This window comes from Nicotiana attenuata, unplaced genomic scaffold (genome assembly GCF_001879085.1).
Source record: "Nicotiana attenuata strain UT unplaced genomic scaffold, NIATTr2, whole genome shotgun sequence".
In the NCBI taxonomy this organism is placed as follows: Eukaryota; Viridiplantae; Streptophyta; class Magnoliopsida; order Solanales; family Solanaceae; genus Nicotiana; species Nicotiana attenuata.
In genome coordinates this window covers 94164-111511 of record NW_017670542.1, presented here as the reverse complement: position 1 = coordinate 111511, position 17348 = coordinate 94164, and the positions used below count along the sequence as shown (strand labels likewise).

Below are 17348 nucleotides of genomic sequence, written 5' to 3'. Positions count from 1 at the left end.
TTCCACCCACTGGCTGGGGAGGTGAGTTGATAGCCTTGACGTTACCTTTACCTTTCCCTACAACTAGTCCAAGGCGCTCCACCTGAGTCGAGGCTAAGTAGTTGTGGGTAGCACCCGTGTCTATCATAGCCCGAATGGGCTTGCCATTCACTTTCATCTCGACGAACATTAAGGTCCTCTCTTGTTTAAGAGGAGTCTCTTCATTCGCCCTCTTTTTCCCTTTCCTGGTGACGGGACATGGGTCCTTCTTCTTACGAATACCAGCACTGGTCTCCGCTAGTGCCTCAGAAATGGAACCCACAATTGCATTGAAGGCACCTACTGGTTCAGTCTGGTCCGCATCGTCTGAGTCGTCATCAGTCCCATCATCAATAGCCTGATGGGCATTCATCTGTGCATGTGGGCACTCATTGTTCCAATGTGGACCGCCGCAATGACGGCATCCTGAAGGAGGCTTTCTCGCCCGATCATTGTTGTTTGACACAGCACTGTTGCTGCCGAAGGAAGGAGCTCTAGATTTGTTTGAGTTCCGATCTCCCCCATTTTTGCTAGGGCCACCATTGCTAGGCTGGCCCCCTTTGAATCCCGCTCGGGCAGGCGGCTGGGGCCTGTCCTTCCGAGCTTCCATTTGGTAGTCCCCAAGGCATTCAGCTGCTTGGATCGCCTTGGGAAGGGTATCTACCCTCTGTCTTTGTAGCTCCACACGGGCATAGGGTTTCAACCCTTCCAGGAAGGTGAAGAGCTTGTCTTTGTCCCCCATGTCGCGTATGCTTAGCATGAGCGCGGAGAATTCCCGCACGTAGTCCCGCACTGATTTTGTCTGGCGGAGCTCCCGTAGTTTTCTCCTTGCATTGTATTCAACATTTTCGGGGAAGAATTGTAGGCGTATGGCTGCCTTCAGTTCTGCCCATGTCTCGAGAGTATCTTCACCGGCCTTGATGGCTTCGTACTTCACCCGCCACCAGAGCTTAGCATCGCCCTGAAGATACATGGCAGCAGTTGCTACCTTCTTAGCTTCCTCTAGGCCCCCAACCGCATCGAAATATTGTTCGACGTCAAAGATGAAGTTCTCCACTTCCTTGGCATTCCTAGCTCCACTGTATGGCTTTGGCTCAGGAATTTTCAGTTTCTGTGTCGCGGAAGCAGAGTTCACAGCGCCCCCGATTTGGTTTCCACCTCCTCGGAGTAGGCCCTGTAAAGCAGCGTTGACAACATTGAGCTGGTCTGTCAATTTGTCAATAGTTTGTTGCATGGCAGTCACCCTGTCTGCTTCTTGTGCCCTGTGGGCTAAATCCTCGGCGCGCTCCTGCTGGAGCCCCTCGAATTTCTCAAAAATTTCGGCTGCCTCTGTGGCTGCCGTCTGTCGGTCTCCCTCGGAGTCGCGACTGATGTTTTCAATGTCAACTTCGGCCTGGAGCACCCTGCGGTCCAGGTCGTCCAACCTTTGCACTAGGCTGGTTCTTAGTTCAGGCACCGTATCCACAATAGGCCGTAATACCTCAACCGTCCCTTCGAGAGCTGCAATGCGGTCCCCATGATTCACCATGGTCAGAAATGGTGGTAATGTCAATGCGTTCCCTCGTCCGATGTCGAGCCTAGGCTCTGATACCAACTGTTACGCGGCGCCTTCCTGAGATTCCTTGGAAGGGCGACGTAAGGCTAGGCAACTGATGTCAGTGCAGTTGCTGTCCGCCAACTGAGGTCCCCTCCGTACGCTAGACAAGATTGTCAGTGCCGTACGGGAAAACCAATGTCAAGAGCAATTGAGAGAACAGAAATGAGAATTCAGAATGAAAGAAAGCTTGATTGCATTAATGAAAGCTATTAAAGAAAAGCAACGCGGTGTCGAGGGGGAGAGACACCAGTACAGAGAATTGCTTGCTTGCTAGAAAGTTTTGATTGCTTGATCCCCCCTAATAATACTTAAAAAAAATAATCCAAAGCTACAGGACTAGACTTGACTAAGCTAGAGAAACATAATGGAAGTACATGAAATAAAACTACTATATATTTACAATGAAAATGACTTAGTTTTCTATAAGGCAGCAGCAGGTCCGTTGTCAGCAGCAGTGTCTTTGGCATCACGGTCTGCGCGCGCGGCGTTGTCTGCGCGCACCGCGCTGTTGACTTCTGCCTGCGGCTTGGCGCTGGCGAGGGATATCGGTGGGGCGACAGAGGCACCTGCGCGCTTGTCACTTGGCGCGGCCAAGACCACGGGGCCGTCCGTGGCGCTAGGCATTGGGAGGCTTGCTAGGACGCCACGGGGCGCGCCCAAGGGGTCATGGGGCATGGCTGGAAAGCCGCCCATGACAGAACTAGTGAAGTTGGTTACATAACTTGCTCAGAATTGAGCAAAAGTTTTGGACTCTAGTAGATTGGTAGCAGCTGGATATCCTTATTTGTCTAGTGTACTCGACTTGAGATAAAAAGTCTACAATCCAGTTCATAATACTTGGATAGTATCCAAATTCTAGGGAAGCATAATACCCAACAGGCAACCAAACAACTACCAAGTACTAGATATTTCATAGAATAGTATCTTGAATCAGCCACGTAAAAACTAAAGTACCCAATCCAAGCTAAAAGAAGTTCAAGAGCCAACGAATAACTATCTCTTTATCTGAACAAAGAGATCATGGGCAAGCTTGCAACTTTAAAATTGAATACCTTGACCAGCTCTGAGGCCTTAGCTGGTTGCACATACAAGTCGTAACCACCTATCACTGAGTCCAAGCACGGGATAAATTGATTACAGGGTAAAACACATTCATCACTGACGCTAAGAACCAGCTAACCCCAGATCACAGTTTTGCAACTATAGTGACATCAATTAAAAATGTTAAGAATGATGTTCACATTATCAAGATTTGAAGTCTGATGCTTTTCATATGCAAAGGTTTCCAATTGTTAAGCAACAGTTAGATAATTTCTCTGTATTACAGCAAAAAGACTTAAATCACACACACCAACAAGTTAGCCTTTCTCCAGAATTGTGTTTCAAGCAAAATTTTGAATGTGATACAGTCAGACCTCTCTATGACAGCATTCCTATAAAACAACCATTCACTATAAAAGTCAAGTTTTTCTCGGAACCGATTTTTATATTATGTTTTAATATATGTCCTCTATAACAACATTTCACTATAGCAGCCAAAAAATATCGGAACAGACGAGGTGATTATTATAGAGAGGTTTGACTGTACTAAATTTAAAGGGAACTTTTTTTTTTTGGGGGGGGGGGGGGTTGTACTTGGCTGATAACATAAAAGGAAAGATTTGGAGAAAAGCAAGCACTTACCAAGCAAATAGAACAGGTCAAATCAATATCAAGCTTGATAGAATCAAAGAGCTCACAAGTGAGAGATGGTTTCCCTTCATTGAATAACAGGAAGCAACCGTCAAAAAGTGCAAGAGCATTCTCATTTCTTGCCTTATTTTCTCTCAAATTGATGTGAAAAGCCATAAGTTCACAGAGCCAGGGGGATTGAAGGATCTCAATGTGCATACTTTGAGCTTGTGACTTGAATGCCTGACCTTGCTTAGAATAGTGAACCTACAGATAGGCATAACTAGTTAATAATAGAAACAAAATGACTCAGTAAATGTGTTGAATTAATTGCCCAAACGGAAAATACCTTGTCATATTTCTTAAGTATTTTACGCATGGCAATTGCATTGATTATCGCATAGGTGACCAGTTCTCTTCCTTCTTGAACTAAAGCAATATGGTTTCCTTGTATTCTTTCTTTGAGCAAGATAAGACACTTGCGAAAACCCGAGGAGAGATGCCGTTCAAGCAATCTCTGTGCACATTTATTAAAGCAGCCAACCACTTCAGACATCTCCTTAAGGAGAGAAGGAAAAAAACTTCCATCACAAACTACAGAGGAGGAAAACTTGTTAGAACTTATAGACTGAGATAAGATATATTAAGAAAAAAAAAAGAAAATGTTTTAGATTTTACAGGCTTGAACATTGTTCTGGTGCATAAATTGTCAAAAACTCAAAAGGGAAGAATTTCTTTGTTTCTTTTTTACCAAAGTCAAGCTATCCTGTACCAAGTTAATTTGCAATGCGATAAACACTAAATTCCAGATCCAGAATGTAACTAGAGCAGTAAATAATGCTCATCAGAGATGCAACCAGATATTCTACATATGTTTAAGCAATATAACTTGATAGATTTATTAGCCTTATAATGATAATTGGTATAAAACATCTATGAAACAAGAAGAAAAGTTTTTGATTTTACAAGCTTTAAAAGAACAAAAATTATAAAATGGAGCGAATTTCTTCGTTTTTCTTTTACCAAATTCAAGTCATCTACACCAGATTAATCTGAAAATGCGATAAAAGTTAAATTCCAGGGTGAAACTAAAGCAGCAAATATGGTCATTAGAGATGTAATCAACAAGAGATTCTAAGTATTTTAAGCAATATAAGTTGATAAAAATATTAGAAGTTAGAACTTTATAAGATGATTGAGATAAAATATAGTACTAAGAAACAAGAAAATTCATTGATTTTACAAGTCTTAAAGTTGTCCCGGTGCATAAATTTTCAAAAACTCAAGAAGGGGCAAATTTTTTTTTTCTTTCACTTTTATCAAATTTAAGTTATCCTATACAAAACAATTTGAATATGACCATGAGAACAAAAGCAGCAAATATGCCCATGAGGAGATGAACCAACCACAGATCTATATATATTTAAGCAAATTTTAACTCAACAGATTAACGTGTATATAAGCGACGAGAGAATTTATGCATTTACAAGTTTTAAAGTTATTCTAGGGCATATACTGTCAAAAACTCAAAAGCCAGTGAATCTATTTACATTTCTTTTTGGCCAACTTTAAGCTATCCTAAACAAAATACAAATAATCTGATTATGCAATGATGGATCAAACTAAAAAAGCAACTAGGCTCATCGGAGATGAATCAACCATAGAGTTGATTTCATATGTTTAAGCAAATTTTAACTCAACAAATTAACGTGTATAAGCAAAAAAGAGAATTTATGAATTTACAAGTTTTAAAGGTTCTAACACATGTATTATCAAAAATTCAAAAGGGAGCGACTTTAAGCTTATCCTATACAAAATAATTTGACTATGCAACGATGGATCAAACTAAAGCAGCAAATTAAATATGGTCATCAGAGATGAATGAACCACAGATTTGCATATACTTAAGCAATTTTAATTCAACAATTATATTAACAAACCTGTGCATTGATGAGGGCAAGTGGAGGTGTCATGTACTGTAGCAGTATCTGCAGCAACACTAGGTGATTGGTGGCACCTTCTACACTTCTTCAATATTTTCTTCAATTTCTTAAGACCCACTCTTGGCAGTTTCTTATTATTCTGCCCTAATTGCCCCTCCATATACTCCTCATATTTCTTGCAAAATTTCATATCTTCAAAATTCCCTTTCTCAATCTCAACAGTAGATTCACTAGAAAGAAAATTGTATAAATTAAGAGGTGCACTTATAGTGAATACTCGATAAACTTCTGCAATTCTTATCTTGTTTTTGGATCTATCCTTAAAAGATGGTACAAGTGACACCTTTTAAGAACAACGCACAGGAATTTTGACAAGTTCACGGAAAAGGGAAATTTTCTTTCGAAAGTCTGACGGTGGATTCCCTAAATGTGAAAGTAATCCGTATTTTAAAGTACTTTCCCTTTCGAGCCAAAAAACCAACGACAAATCATGTCACATGTCGTTATTTCTTTTAATTTGGTTGGTGGGTAGCGATAGGCGTGCTTCACGGTAAAACTTACCCGACACCCCACCAATAAGCAAATGACATATATATTACTTTATTTAACTACAACTATTACTAATACTTAACCATAGTTAATTATCATGTGTGTTGCACATAATCATATTTATTTTAAATAAATTATCGACCAACTTTGATCGGTAAAGTGATCAACAGGTTGACCGAGCTGCTCAGACTTATGTAGTCAAAGAAAATTTCACATTACCGACCAACTTTGGTCGGTAATGTGGGATCCAGTTATAAAATTTTAATAGTTATATTATTATTTAAAATATTTTATAAAATATAAAAATCTTATTTGAAATTATCGATCAAAGTTGGTCGATTTATACAGGGGAAGCATTTACCGACCCACTTTGGTCGCTTTTTTTTAATATCTGAAAAATAACCGACCAACTTTGGTCGATTATTAAGCCAACATTGGTCAAAATTTAAATCACTTTTATATTTACTATCTAAATAATATAAATGTAATGCGTTAACACTTTTGTAATACAAGGGATGAATACACTAACATATACTATAACATGCTATATATGTAGTTAAAGTAGTACAACAAGGCGCATTTTATATATATATATGCCGCCCGGCATATAACAATCCAAGAATTTCAACCTAACACTCCCAAAATCCGGAACCCCATGAATCGCAAGCTAAGAGTACATAAAATGCTCTAACTCTAGAAATGTCTAACAACAACGAGATACAGAAGGGCTATACAACTACAGAGAATGAAAAGGGACTCCTCGATCTGCGGACGCGGCAGATATATCTCGAAGTCTCTATAGAAAGCGCCTCGCCTCAAGGGTGATAAGACTGAGTGAAAGTACCTGGATCTGCACACGCAAAAACATGTGCAGGAAAGGCCATGAGTACACCACAGCGGTACCCAGTAAGTGCCAAGCCTAACCTCGGTCGAGTAGTGACGAGGAAGGTCAGGGCCCTACCGGTCATATACAATAATATATAAGGAAGATGAGAAATAGTAAAGAAATACAGATAATGTGAAAAACAACAACCACAACCAAGGCAAATAATCACAGAAGGTGTACAACTCAACATAGAGATAACAACCGGGGGTCTACCAGGATCCCGTCCTGTAGCCCCAAAAGTAAATAATCAGTGGACTCTCGGGCGCTGTCCCGTAGTCCATATCACTGTACATGGGGATCTACCGAAATACCATATACGTAGTCCCAAAAGTAAATAATCAGTGGATCTCTCGGGTGTTGTCCCGTAGTCCATATCACCGTATAGGGGGATCCACCGGAATACCATATCCGTAGTCCCAAATAAACAGACAAGGGGGATCTACCGGGAACCGCCCGTAGTCCCAATGTAAACACGCAGCAACAACACAAGAATAATTAACTCAATTCAATTTAATACCAAAATAGACAGGTAATTCTAACCTAGCATACTGCACAGAGTTCACATAAAGCAGTTTGAGCAAGTAGGCAATTTAGTCATTTAGGCATGCTTTCCTAAGCTAGCAGTAAGCTCAAAGTTCAAGTAGTGTACACAATGAAGTAAAATACGAAATATAGGTTCTTAAATGAAAAACATGATTTTCAACAATCAGCACAAGTACACGCTCGTCACCTCACGTACAATGCATTTCAAATATCACAGTACCAAATCCTAAGAGGAGTTCCCCCACACAAGGTTAGGCAAGCCACTTACCTCGAACCAGTTCAATCAAATCTATACCACGTTCTTGCCACGAGTATCCGGCTCCAAATGGCCCAAATCTATTCAAAGTAATTGCATAATGTAAATAACACTTCAAGTAGCTAATTCAACTAATATATTCTAAGCTAATACGCGAAATTAGGAAAAATGACCAAACGCTCCCCGGGCCCACGTCTCCGAATCAGGTAAAATTTACAAATTCAGAACCCTCACACTCTCACGAGTTCATACATACCAAAATTGTTCCAATCCAATATCAAAATCTTGATTAAACCCCAAAATTAGACCTAAGAACCTTTTTTCAAATTTTTCCCAATTTCTCATCCCAAATCCGAAATTAGATGATAAATGCATGATTAGATTAATGGGTTATAAGCAAAAAGAAGTTAAGAATCATTACCAGCTAACTCCCTCCAAAAATCTCTCCAAAAATCGCCTCCTACCGAGCTCCCAATTTAATTTTCCAAGTTTTGATTTCAAACCCTCGTTCTTCCCCTTTTCTGATCAGTGAAACTGCATCTGCGGCTCTGGGACCGCACCTGCGGGCCCGCTTCTATGTAGATCAAGTCGCACCTGCGACTTTTCATTAAACAGGAGTTTCCGCACCTACGACTCCCTTACCGCACCTGCGCTCACGCAGGTGCGTTCGACTTCTCGCTCCTGCGGCTTTTGGAGCCTGGACCAAATCCGCTTCTACGGTCACCAAGCCGCTTTTGCGGCGCCGCGCCTGCGGTCCCATTCACGTAGGTGTGGTTATGACAGGTTCAGCCAATATCAAATTTTTCCTGAGTCCAATTCAACTTCCGTTAAGCACCCGAAACTCACCCGAGGCCCCCCGGGACCTCAACCAAACCTGCCAACCAATCCTAAAACATCATACGAATTTATTCCAGCCTTCGAATCACATCAAACAATGCTAAAACCACAAATCACTCTCCAATCCAAGCCTAAGGATTTCCAAAACTTTAAATTTCCGTTTTTGATCAAAAAGTCTATCAAATCTCGCCCGAATGACCTGAAATTTTGCACACACGTCAGATTCAACACTACAGAGCTACTCCAACACTCGGAATTCCATTCTGACCCCTAGATCAAAATCCCACTATCGAACCGGAAACTTCAAAATTCAACTTTTGGCATTTCAAGCCTAAATAAGCTACAAACCTCCTAAACACAATCCAAACGCGCCCCTAAGCCCGAAATCACCCAACGGAGCTAACGGAACCAACAGAATTCCATTCCGAGGCCGTCTTCACACTACTCCGACTATGGTCCAAATTCTAAAACTTAAACTCTCATTTAGGGACTAAGTGTTCCAAAACTCTCCGAAACTCCAAATAAATCCTCCCGGCAACTCACAATAGCAGAAATAAATACGGGGAAAGTAGTTAATAGGGGATCGGGGTGTAAATTCTTAAAACGACCGGCCGGGTCGTTACATCCTCCCACACTTAAGCATTCATTCGTCCTCGAACGAGCATATAGACACACTTGAAGTAGTGAAAAGATGAGGGTAACGGCTGCGCATATCCTGCTCGGTCTCCCAAGTCGCCTCCTCGACCGGCTGACCCCGCCACTGAACCTTCATTGAAGCAATATTCTTTGACCTCAGCTTTCAAACCTGCCTGTCCAATATCACCACTGGCTCCTCAACATAAGATAGATCCTTGTCCAACTGGACTGAACTGAAATCCAACACGTGTGATGGATCACCGTGATACCTCCGGAGCATCGAAACATGAAATACCGGATGAACTCCTGCCAAGCTGGGAGGTAAGGCAAGCTCATAAGCAACCTCCCCAACACGCCGCAATATCTCAAAAGGGCCAAGCAGAATTTCAATTTATGTGCTAATTTAATGTGGACTATTAACGATTTTCCTGCGTAGCCATCTCTTTTAACATAACCTTTCGGCATCTTCCTTTATGTTTCCCTCAAATCAGTACTCCTCGGTCGTCCCTTTATTCAATATCAGTCATGCTAAGAATAAGGGAAGAAGCACTACTAAAGGTCATTACTATGTTGGATCAACTACTTCAATTGGAGCATTCTGGTAAGCTTGATCCTCGGGTTAAGGTAGCCGCAAAAAAGAAATTAAACATTTTTACAGTAGTGAGGAGAAGGAAAGGAAAAGTATGGATTAGTTGAAAGAGCTACTTCTTCGAGCTGAGCAGGGTCGCGCCCCTTCCTTCTTCACATTTCCGTATCTCTCTTTGTACTCTTTCCTTTATGTCTTTTCAATTCTTTTCTTTCTTTAGTTTCTTTCGATCATGAATCGAACCAGATCGAAAAATTCAGCTGTCAACGGACAAAGCCGGAACGTCAACCGCAAACAAAGGATGGCCAGGCCCCGAAAGCAAAGATGGGGCTCTACAAAGGATACAGAGATATCTGGATGAAAGAGAAGTAGAGAAAAGGGGAATTAAGCAATGTGAACCAGAAGAAATCAAAGAAAAGTACCATGCCGTTTTCCCGCTTGTGGTTCTGGAACTCGTCAAAAAATCGCTAAAGAAGGGGGTGTGATCTCTCCTAAAAGAAAGAATTGACCTCGAGCTTGTCCTAAATTCTTGGTGGGAATCATCAATTTTATAATGTTTTAATTCACGTTTTTTAATGATCTTTTTTATGGTTATGCCGGTGATGATAGGTGGATCTGGTAATTGGTCTGTTCCAATTCTGATAGCGGCCCACAAGCGCGAGATGTACCTTGTGGGGGGGGGGGGGGAGCGGCGGTCCCCTGGACATAGTCCTTTCAGGCAGTGGCCGTTTAGTCCATGGTCCATTGGATGGTCGGTGCAAGGCCAGAAATTGGAAAGAAGAGAAAGAAGAGAAAGAAGAAAGCCTAACCATTGCCTTTAAGTCAGAACTCCCCGGGGGAAACTTCAAGATCATTAGGAATTACGAGACTAGGCCGATCAGAGAATGCCAATTATTAATTAATAATAAAAGAGGTATCGAATCTTTGCTTTAACAACTTTCAAAGTTGCACTAGCATTAGCAGGAGGAGGAGCACATAGAGAAGAGCCCCGAAAAATTTCACGATAACTGAAGAGGGAATGCGGCATTACTACTTTTATAAGACTATAGACTTGGAAGGCATTCCCAGTTCGCCATAACACAGTCTTAGGGTTACTACGAGCTGGACTCTATGCAATATTGTCTGGGTGGATGACTGCTTGGGAAGCTAGCTTGTCCTTACTGCATGAAAAATACTAAAGCGTTCACTTTGAAACATGGCCGAAAGCAATCATGGTTTGATTGTCATCGTCAATTCTTGCCTCATGATCATGAGTTTAGAAGAATGAAAAATGCATTCAAAACGATATCTCCACTGTTCACCAAATAGTGGACGATCAGCTAGAAAATGATTTGGAACATCCTGAACACATATTGGAAGAAGTTGATATAAATGAAGTAACAATTATAGAAAATGAGGATGAAGAATCAACTGATGAAGCTCAAACAAGTGAGGACGAAGAATTCTCGGACGAGGAACAATACGTCGATGAGCTTTAAAAAGTTATTTTTTTTTAAATAACTCTTGTTTTATAGCTAGTTTCTTATATGTTTCAATCTAAATATGTTATATTATGCAGATGGCAGGCAAGGGTCAAGGTAACAATGACCCTACTGGTTCTTGGGGTCGAGAAAAGGCTAGGAAGGAAAATAGGAGGGTAGTTAATAATACTCCCTCTTTTTCACCCTCTACAGAGATGCTTATGTCTTATCCTCCACCCCACGGCTATCTGATCTGTCATAGCATCATGAGCCCTACACCTTCATGCAGACACCAGGTCTTTCATCACAGGGCCATAGGACTATACGTCCGACATACAGTCCAACTGCCTCACGACCACGTGGATCGCAGCCAACTGCATCACGTGGATCACAGCCATCTACATCGCATGGATCGCATCCATCCATGTCACAGCCACATGGATCACAGCTACTTGGGTCACATCACAGCCACTTGAGGCCCATCCAGCTATGTCGCATTCACAAGGATCGCAGCCATCTTCATCAACGACTCCATCTATCTCAGGCCTTCGCCTGCGAGGTAGTAGCTCTGACCCCCCTACACCGTTCACATATGCCTCTGATATACATGGTTCGGACGATGATGCTTATGATGACGAGGAGGTGCATTATGATCAATATGGCAAGATCATCATAGTCCTTGAGGGTGATGGGTAAGAGTTATTTGTTATTTTTGCGTTTATTGTTTTGTAAAGTTTTTACTAAGATATTAATGTGTTTTTATTGTTAAATTGCATGTTCATCCCGAGTAATAAGACTACGAGGATAATCACCAAAGCCATCAGAAAGCTTTATGATGGCCCTTATGCGACTTGGACTGATTTCCCATCCTCGCTGAAGGAGCAAATTTTCAATCAATTTAAGGTATACATGTTCTTTTAAGCAGTTTAATAATTTATATTTATGATATTTCTTGTTTAATATTTAACTTTTGAAATACAGAGCAAGTATGTATGGGAACACCTCTATAGCGCGGAAGTGGTTGCAAATTTTCATCACAAAGCTCGCAAGCGATTGTCGCATACTTTCTCCGAAGCTAGAAAGAAGAACAAGAAGCCTGACTGGTTACTTCAAAATTTATGGGATGATTTGTAAAGGCAATGGCTTACCGCAAAGTTCTTAGAGAAGAGCGAAAAAGGAAAGAAAGCTCGCGCATCTGAGAAGGGAGGCTCCTTGCACACTGGAGGTGCGGTCAGCCTAGGGACAATAAAAAGAAGATTGGTACGTAATTGCTTAAATTATTTTAATTTTCAAAGTATATCTATTCATTTTATTAACTAAATTAATTTGTTTTCAGGAAAAGAAGTTGGGGCATCCAATGAACCATGATGAGCTATTCAAGGAGACGCATATTGTAAAGAAGAAGAAAGAGACAGATCAAGAAAAGTGGGTCGAGGACCGGGCCTCGACTGTATATGTAAGCTTTCACTTTTCTTTAAGTATTTTAATTTACTTTTATATAAATTTTGAAATACTAATTCAATTTAAATTTGCGTTTAGGGTCGCTACCAAACTAACGTGGAGGAATTCATCCGCACTCAGCCAGCCGGTGAATCGGGCGAGCCAACCCAACCTTCAGACGAGGATGCTGAAAGAATATGGATGGAGTCTGCTGGCGGTCCAAAATGGGGGAAGGTATACGGGCTTCCTACTAAAAAGTTCCATCGCTATAAGTGGGGAATGCAAGGAATAGGGACTTCCTCGCAAGGCGAGCAACTTAATGGGGAGAGCCTCTCCACTATGCGGGAGACTGTGACAAAGCTCACATCCGAGCTAGAAGCGGCCAAGGAAAGAGAAAGGGTTAGAGATGCTCAATTCCTTGGCATGCAAGCTCAGATCAGAACTCTCCTACCTACTGGAGCTTTTCCGTTGCCCCGGTCTCGTGAGTCATCGCCAGAGGCTCGACTTGAACGTGAGCATTCCTTCCGTCCTCCCCGTGATCGTTCCTCCCGTCCTCCCCGTGGTCGTTCTTCACGTCTTCCACAGGACCCTTCTCGACACCGTCTTTTAGATGAAAGTTCATCAGATGGTGATTATGATGTTGTACAAAACACTCCTTGACTTGTATATACTTCGAACTAGACAAATAGAACCGGTTCTGAACTAGTTGTAATAAGTATTAACTTGGTTTTGGATTTTTTAGTTCTATTGAACTTTAATTTGTTAGTTTTAATGTATTTATTGAATTGTGTTGTTGTTGTTGTTGTTGTTTAGGGATTTTGGTATGCTAGCAGGTGGTATAGCTGCCAAAACAGGCATTTTATGCCAAAATTAAAATCCAGAAAACCGACCAAAGTTGGTCGGTATCTAATTAAAAAAATAATTTTCTGCTGATTAGCGACCAAGGTTGGTCGCTTAATTTCTAAAAAAAATAAAAAATAAAAAATTACCGACCAAAGTTGGTCGGTTAATGAACAAGGATTACCCAGATTTCTACTTTACCGACCAACTTTGGTCGGTATGGTTAAATTTTAATGTTTCAAAAAAATATATATTTTACTTTACCGACCAACTTTGGTAGCTAAATTTTAAATTTTAATAATTAATAAAATAACGTAATTTAAATAAACCGACCAACTTTGGTCGGTAAAATTAAATTATTAAAATATGTTGCCGACCAAAGTTGGTCGGTATGTGCTTTAAATTGTACAGTTGGTCCTTTTACCTTTACGACCAACCTTGGTCGGTAATTGGCGACCAACCTTGGTCGGTATACTAAAGCGACAATCAAAATAGCGACCAAGCCTGTTTGGACGCGTCTTGGTCGGTAATTTTCCTAAACAGACCAACGTTGGTCGCTTTTTATGGTCGCTAATTAGCGGATTTCTAGTAGTGTGACTTCGTCTTCATCCTTGCGTCTTTTCTGAAATTTAACTCAAATCTTGCCCAAATCTACTCCAAATCACTTCAAATTTAAATCTTGAACTCCTTTTGATATTTGCAATCAATTGGAACAACACCCAATCCAAACAACTAACAAACTCAAAAAATCATATTTTCGAACGCAAAGCTTTGAATGGCCTTCAATGGTGGACTTCTACTTTTTAATTTTCTTACATTGCAACCAGGTGACACATGCGGAGAAGCAGAAAATACTCAGCCCTTGAAGCATATGTAGAAGATGTGAGAAGAAGAGAGAGTGAAAGCAATGATTGTGAGAATACATATTTAACTCCATAGCTTTTAGAAGCAATGATTGTAAGAACACAGATTTTGAATTTGTCAGTGCTTTCAAAATATGTACAATATGGGCTAGGTAGGGTAAATCTTAAAAACATGAGCCATTTTTATTATGGTGTGAAGTCATGTATATTTTCTTGTAATTCTTTCCAAATTAAAAGATGCTAAGGATGTGACGGCAACTCTAATGTTTCTGACGTCAATTACTTTGAATTTATGACTCTGTTATTTGTACTGAATTTTTTTATTTATTTAAAATAAGACTCCTAATATGTTTTGATTTGTTTTCTATGATTAACTTAACTAAGCTTGCAGTAGATCACCTTGCCAGTATTATATACAGCAACTCTTTATTTCGAGTCTAATTCAAGATTTCTTAGGTCAATTAGGGATCGTTTGCTTCGCAATTTTTGGACCTATTTTTTCGTTTGGTCAATTGTTCCCGTTTGGCCATAAATTTTTGTTTGGTCAATTTGGAAACTTTTTTTCAGATTCATTTTTTTTTATATCTGTTTGTTTATAGATATTAATTATTTTTGGTAGATTTTGAAAATAAAATCTTCAAATCCTAAAAATAGCTATAGAATAATTTTTGAAGTTTTTGAAGATTTTTAGCTAGCGTTTGGATATAGATTTAGTTGAAACTTGAAAATTAATTTTTGAAGTAGTTTTGAAAAATAATTTTTGGAAGTTGAAGTTACGTTTGGACATGCATTTTATCTGAAAAGAATTTGAAGTTTTGTGAGTGAGAGAACAAGTTTCACCCAAATCTACCCTAAACTAGATTTTGGGAACTTGAAAAATAATTTCAGAAATTTTTCAAAAATAGATCATTAATCTACGAACAAACAATGTTTTCAAAAAATATTTGAAAAAATGTTGCCAAAATGTATGGCCAAACGGGGCCTTAGTCATGAAACTTCAAATTCTTTTCAAGTAACATGCATGTTCAAACTCAATTCAACTTTTAAAAATTATTTTTCATCTCATCTTCAAAAATTCATTTTTCAATATCGAATCTATATTCAAACGCTAGCTTTATTTCGAGTCTAATTCAAGACACTTAGGTCAATTTGGGATCGTTTCACAATTTTGGGTTGATGTTTGGTCTTAGATTAAAAGTGAAATATAAGATTGTAATATAGAATAAATCTTTGGTTTTACAGTTGATATATTTTGATAATTTTTTATTTTTAATTCTACCTTTGGCATTCTTTTTAAAGGGCGTTGAGAGAAGAGTGATGGAAAGGGAAAAGTAGTAAATTTCGGGATTATTTTCCAGGATTTACTTATTTACATTTTCTTCCGAAATTAATTTTCTTTGTCGCATAAATCATACGATCCCTAAGGATTACAAATTCTATGTTGCAATTACAAATTCTAAAATTATTATAAAATTATTTTGAAGTCGTCAAAAGAACAATTCACGTGTGAGGTCAGGAAAGTAGAATCAATTGGCTTAGGCTTGAAACCGTTGACTGAGGTTAATACGGGAAGCACAGAGAAATTTAACAAAACTTCGAAAAAATTAAAAGACATTCTTGACATCTCTAAAAATTGGATGAAGTTGCAACTTGTGAAATTTTAAGACTTTCGGAGACTTTTATTTATTTATTATTTTTCACCTGTGTTCTATATCTGCTTTGAGATTTGACTAATAGCCCGTTTGGCCAAGCTGCAAAAATCAGCTTATTTTGAGAAGTGCTTTTTTTCAAAAGTGTTTTTCTCAAAAATACTTTTGGTGAGAAGCAGTTTGTGTTTGGCTGATTAGTTTGAAAAGCACTTCTGAGCAGCAATTAGTGTTTGACCAAGCTTTAAAAAACTGCTTCTAAGTGTATTTTTCTCAAAAGTGCTTTTCAAAAAAGTGCTTTTGGAGAGGAGCTACTTTTTTCTGCTTCTCCAAAGCTGCTTCTGCTTCTCCTCAAAGCACTTTTTTTTTCTTCCAAAAACTTGATCAAACACCTCAATTTTTGGCCAAAAGGGCTTTTGCCAAAAAAAAAAACACTTTTAGCCAAAAAAAAACTTGGCCAAACAAGCTATAAGTCAGATTCAATTTAAGAGTCTCACTCCTAGGTAAAGTGCTCTTCACAAAATGCGGTTACATTTCAATGTTCGAATTCAATATTTCTAGTTAAAGTTGGAGAAGTTGCGATACTTATTATAATGATATATTTTTCTTACGTTCTCTACAACTCTACATGCAAGTCAAGAGACCACTAGTTTTCAGCTAGTCATATCATATTGAAGGTCTGGGCATGTAAGTTATCAAATGAGCCATGTTATGCTTGTAATCAGATTTGACATTAGTATATACTCAACCCCTCCCCAAAACCAAATGAAAAAAAAAAAACATTATATTTTTTTAAAAAAGTTATCCACATCCGTTGTATTAACTCATTATAGTTAATTGATAAAAATATATTAAAGTCATATATATGTCATGTATTTATTAAATTGGTAAAAACATTAGGTGTTGATAAGTTCTTCACATATTTTAATTCTTCTACATTCTGTTTTCTAAATGACTGAAAGGGCGAGAAGAAGTGTCCGATGTTTTCACAATTGACCCCTTCTTCTGAAGAGAAATATCAAATATACATGCTTAGTTGATGGCATTTCTATCCAATAAAAGCTACTAGTACTAAATTATACTAAAAGAAACCTAATTTGAAGTTTATCTAGAGCTATCTTCTACTTCAAAGAAACAAATTAAAAAACAACAAATAAATGACGCGTGAGCAGAAAAAACATGTTCTGGCACGTAAAATTGTATACGCAAAGTCGCAATAGGACGCACATATGGAGGAAGAAGAAAATAAAATAGATAGTCAAAAAATACATAGCAGAAGCGTTTGCATTAATATATTTAATACGATAAGGCAGCCACGTATTATATATTCAAAACGTTAGGAGAAGTATTCATAAGTCACGATTTATCAATTGTTTTAAAAAAAGTTTGCACACAGAATCCTCATCTAATTAAGGATTATGCTTTTTGACTAATTGGAGAAGTTGTATATCTTTCCACCTTAGTCATGGTGGCTCAGGGATGGCAATTGGGACATGGCGGGGCAGGGAAAATTCTTAATGGGGCAGGGCAGGGCAAAATCTAAATGGGGCGGGGCGGGGCGGGGCAGGGCGGGGCGA

The 17348-nt window shown here is 39.2% G+C and overlaps 1 protein-coding gene across 1 annotated transcript; it reads right to left on the bottom strand.

Annotated features, from left to right (window-relative positions):
• Nucleotides 1-3298: 3298 nt before the first annotated feature.
• Nucleotides 3299-5730, bottom strand: LOC109240740 (probable E3 ubiquitin-protein ligase BAH1-like 1; the record flags this gene model as incomplete). Its single annotated transcript, XM_019407411.1, is given in 3 exon segments — nucleotides 3299-3553; nucleotides 3636-3880; nucleotides 5227-5730. Coding segments are annotated over 3 exon segments (693 nt in total), but the record flags the coding sequence as incomplete, so codon positions are not given.
• Between the last annotated feature and the right edge of the window lie 11618 nt (nucleotides 5731-17348).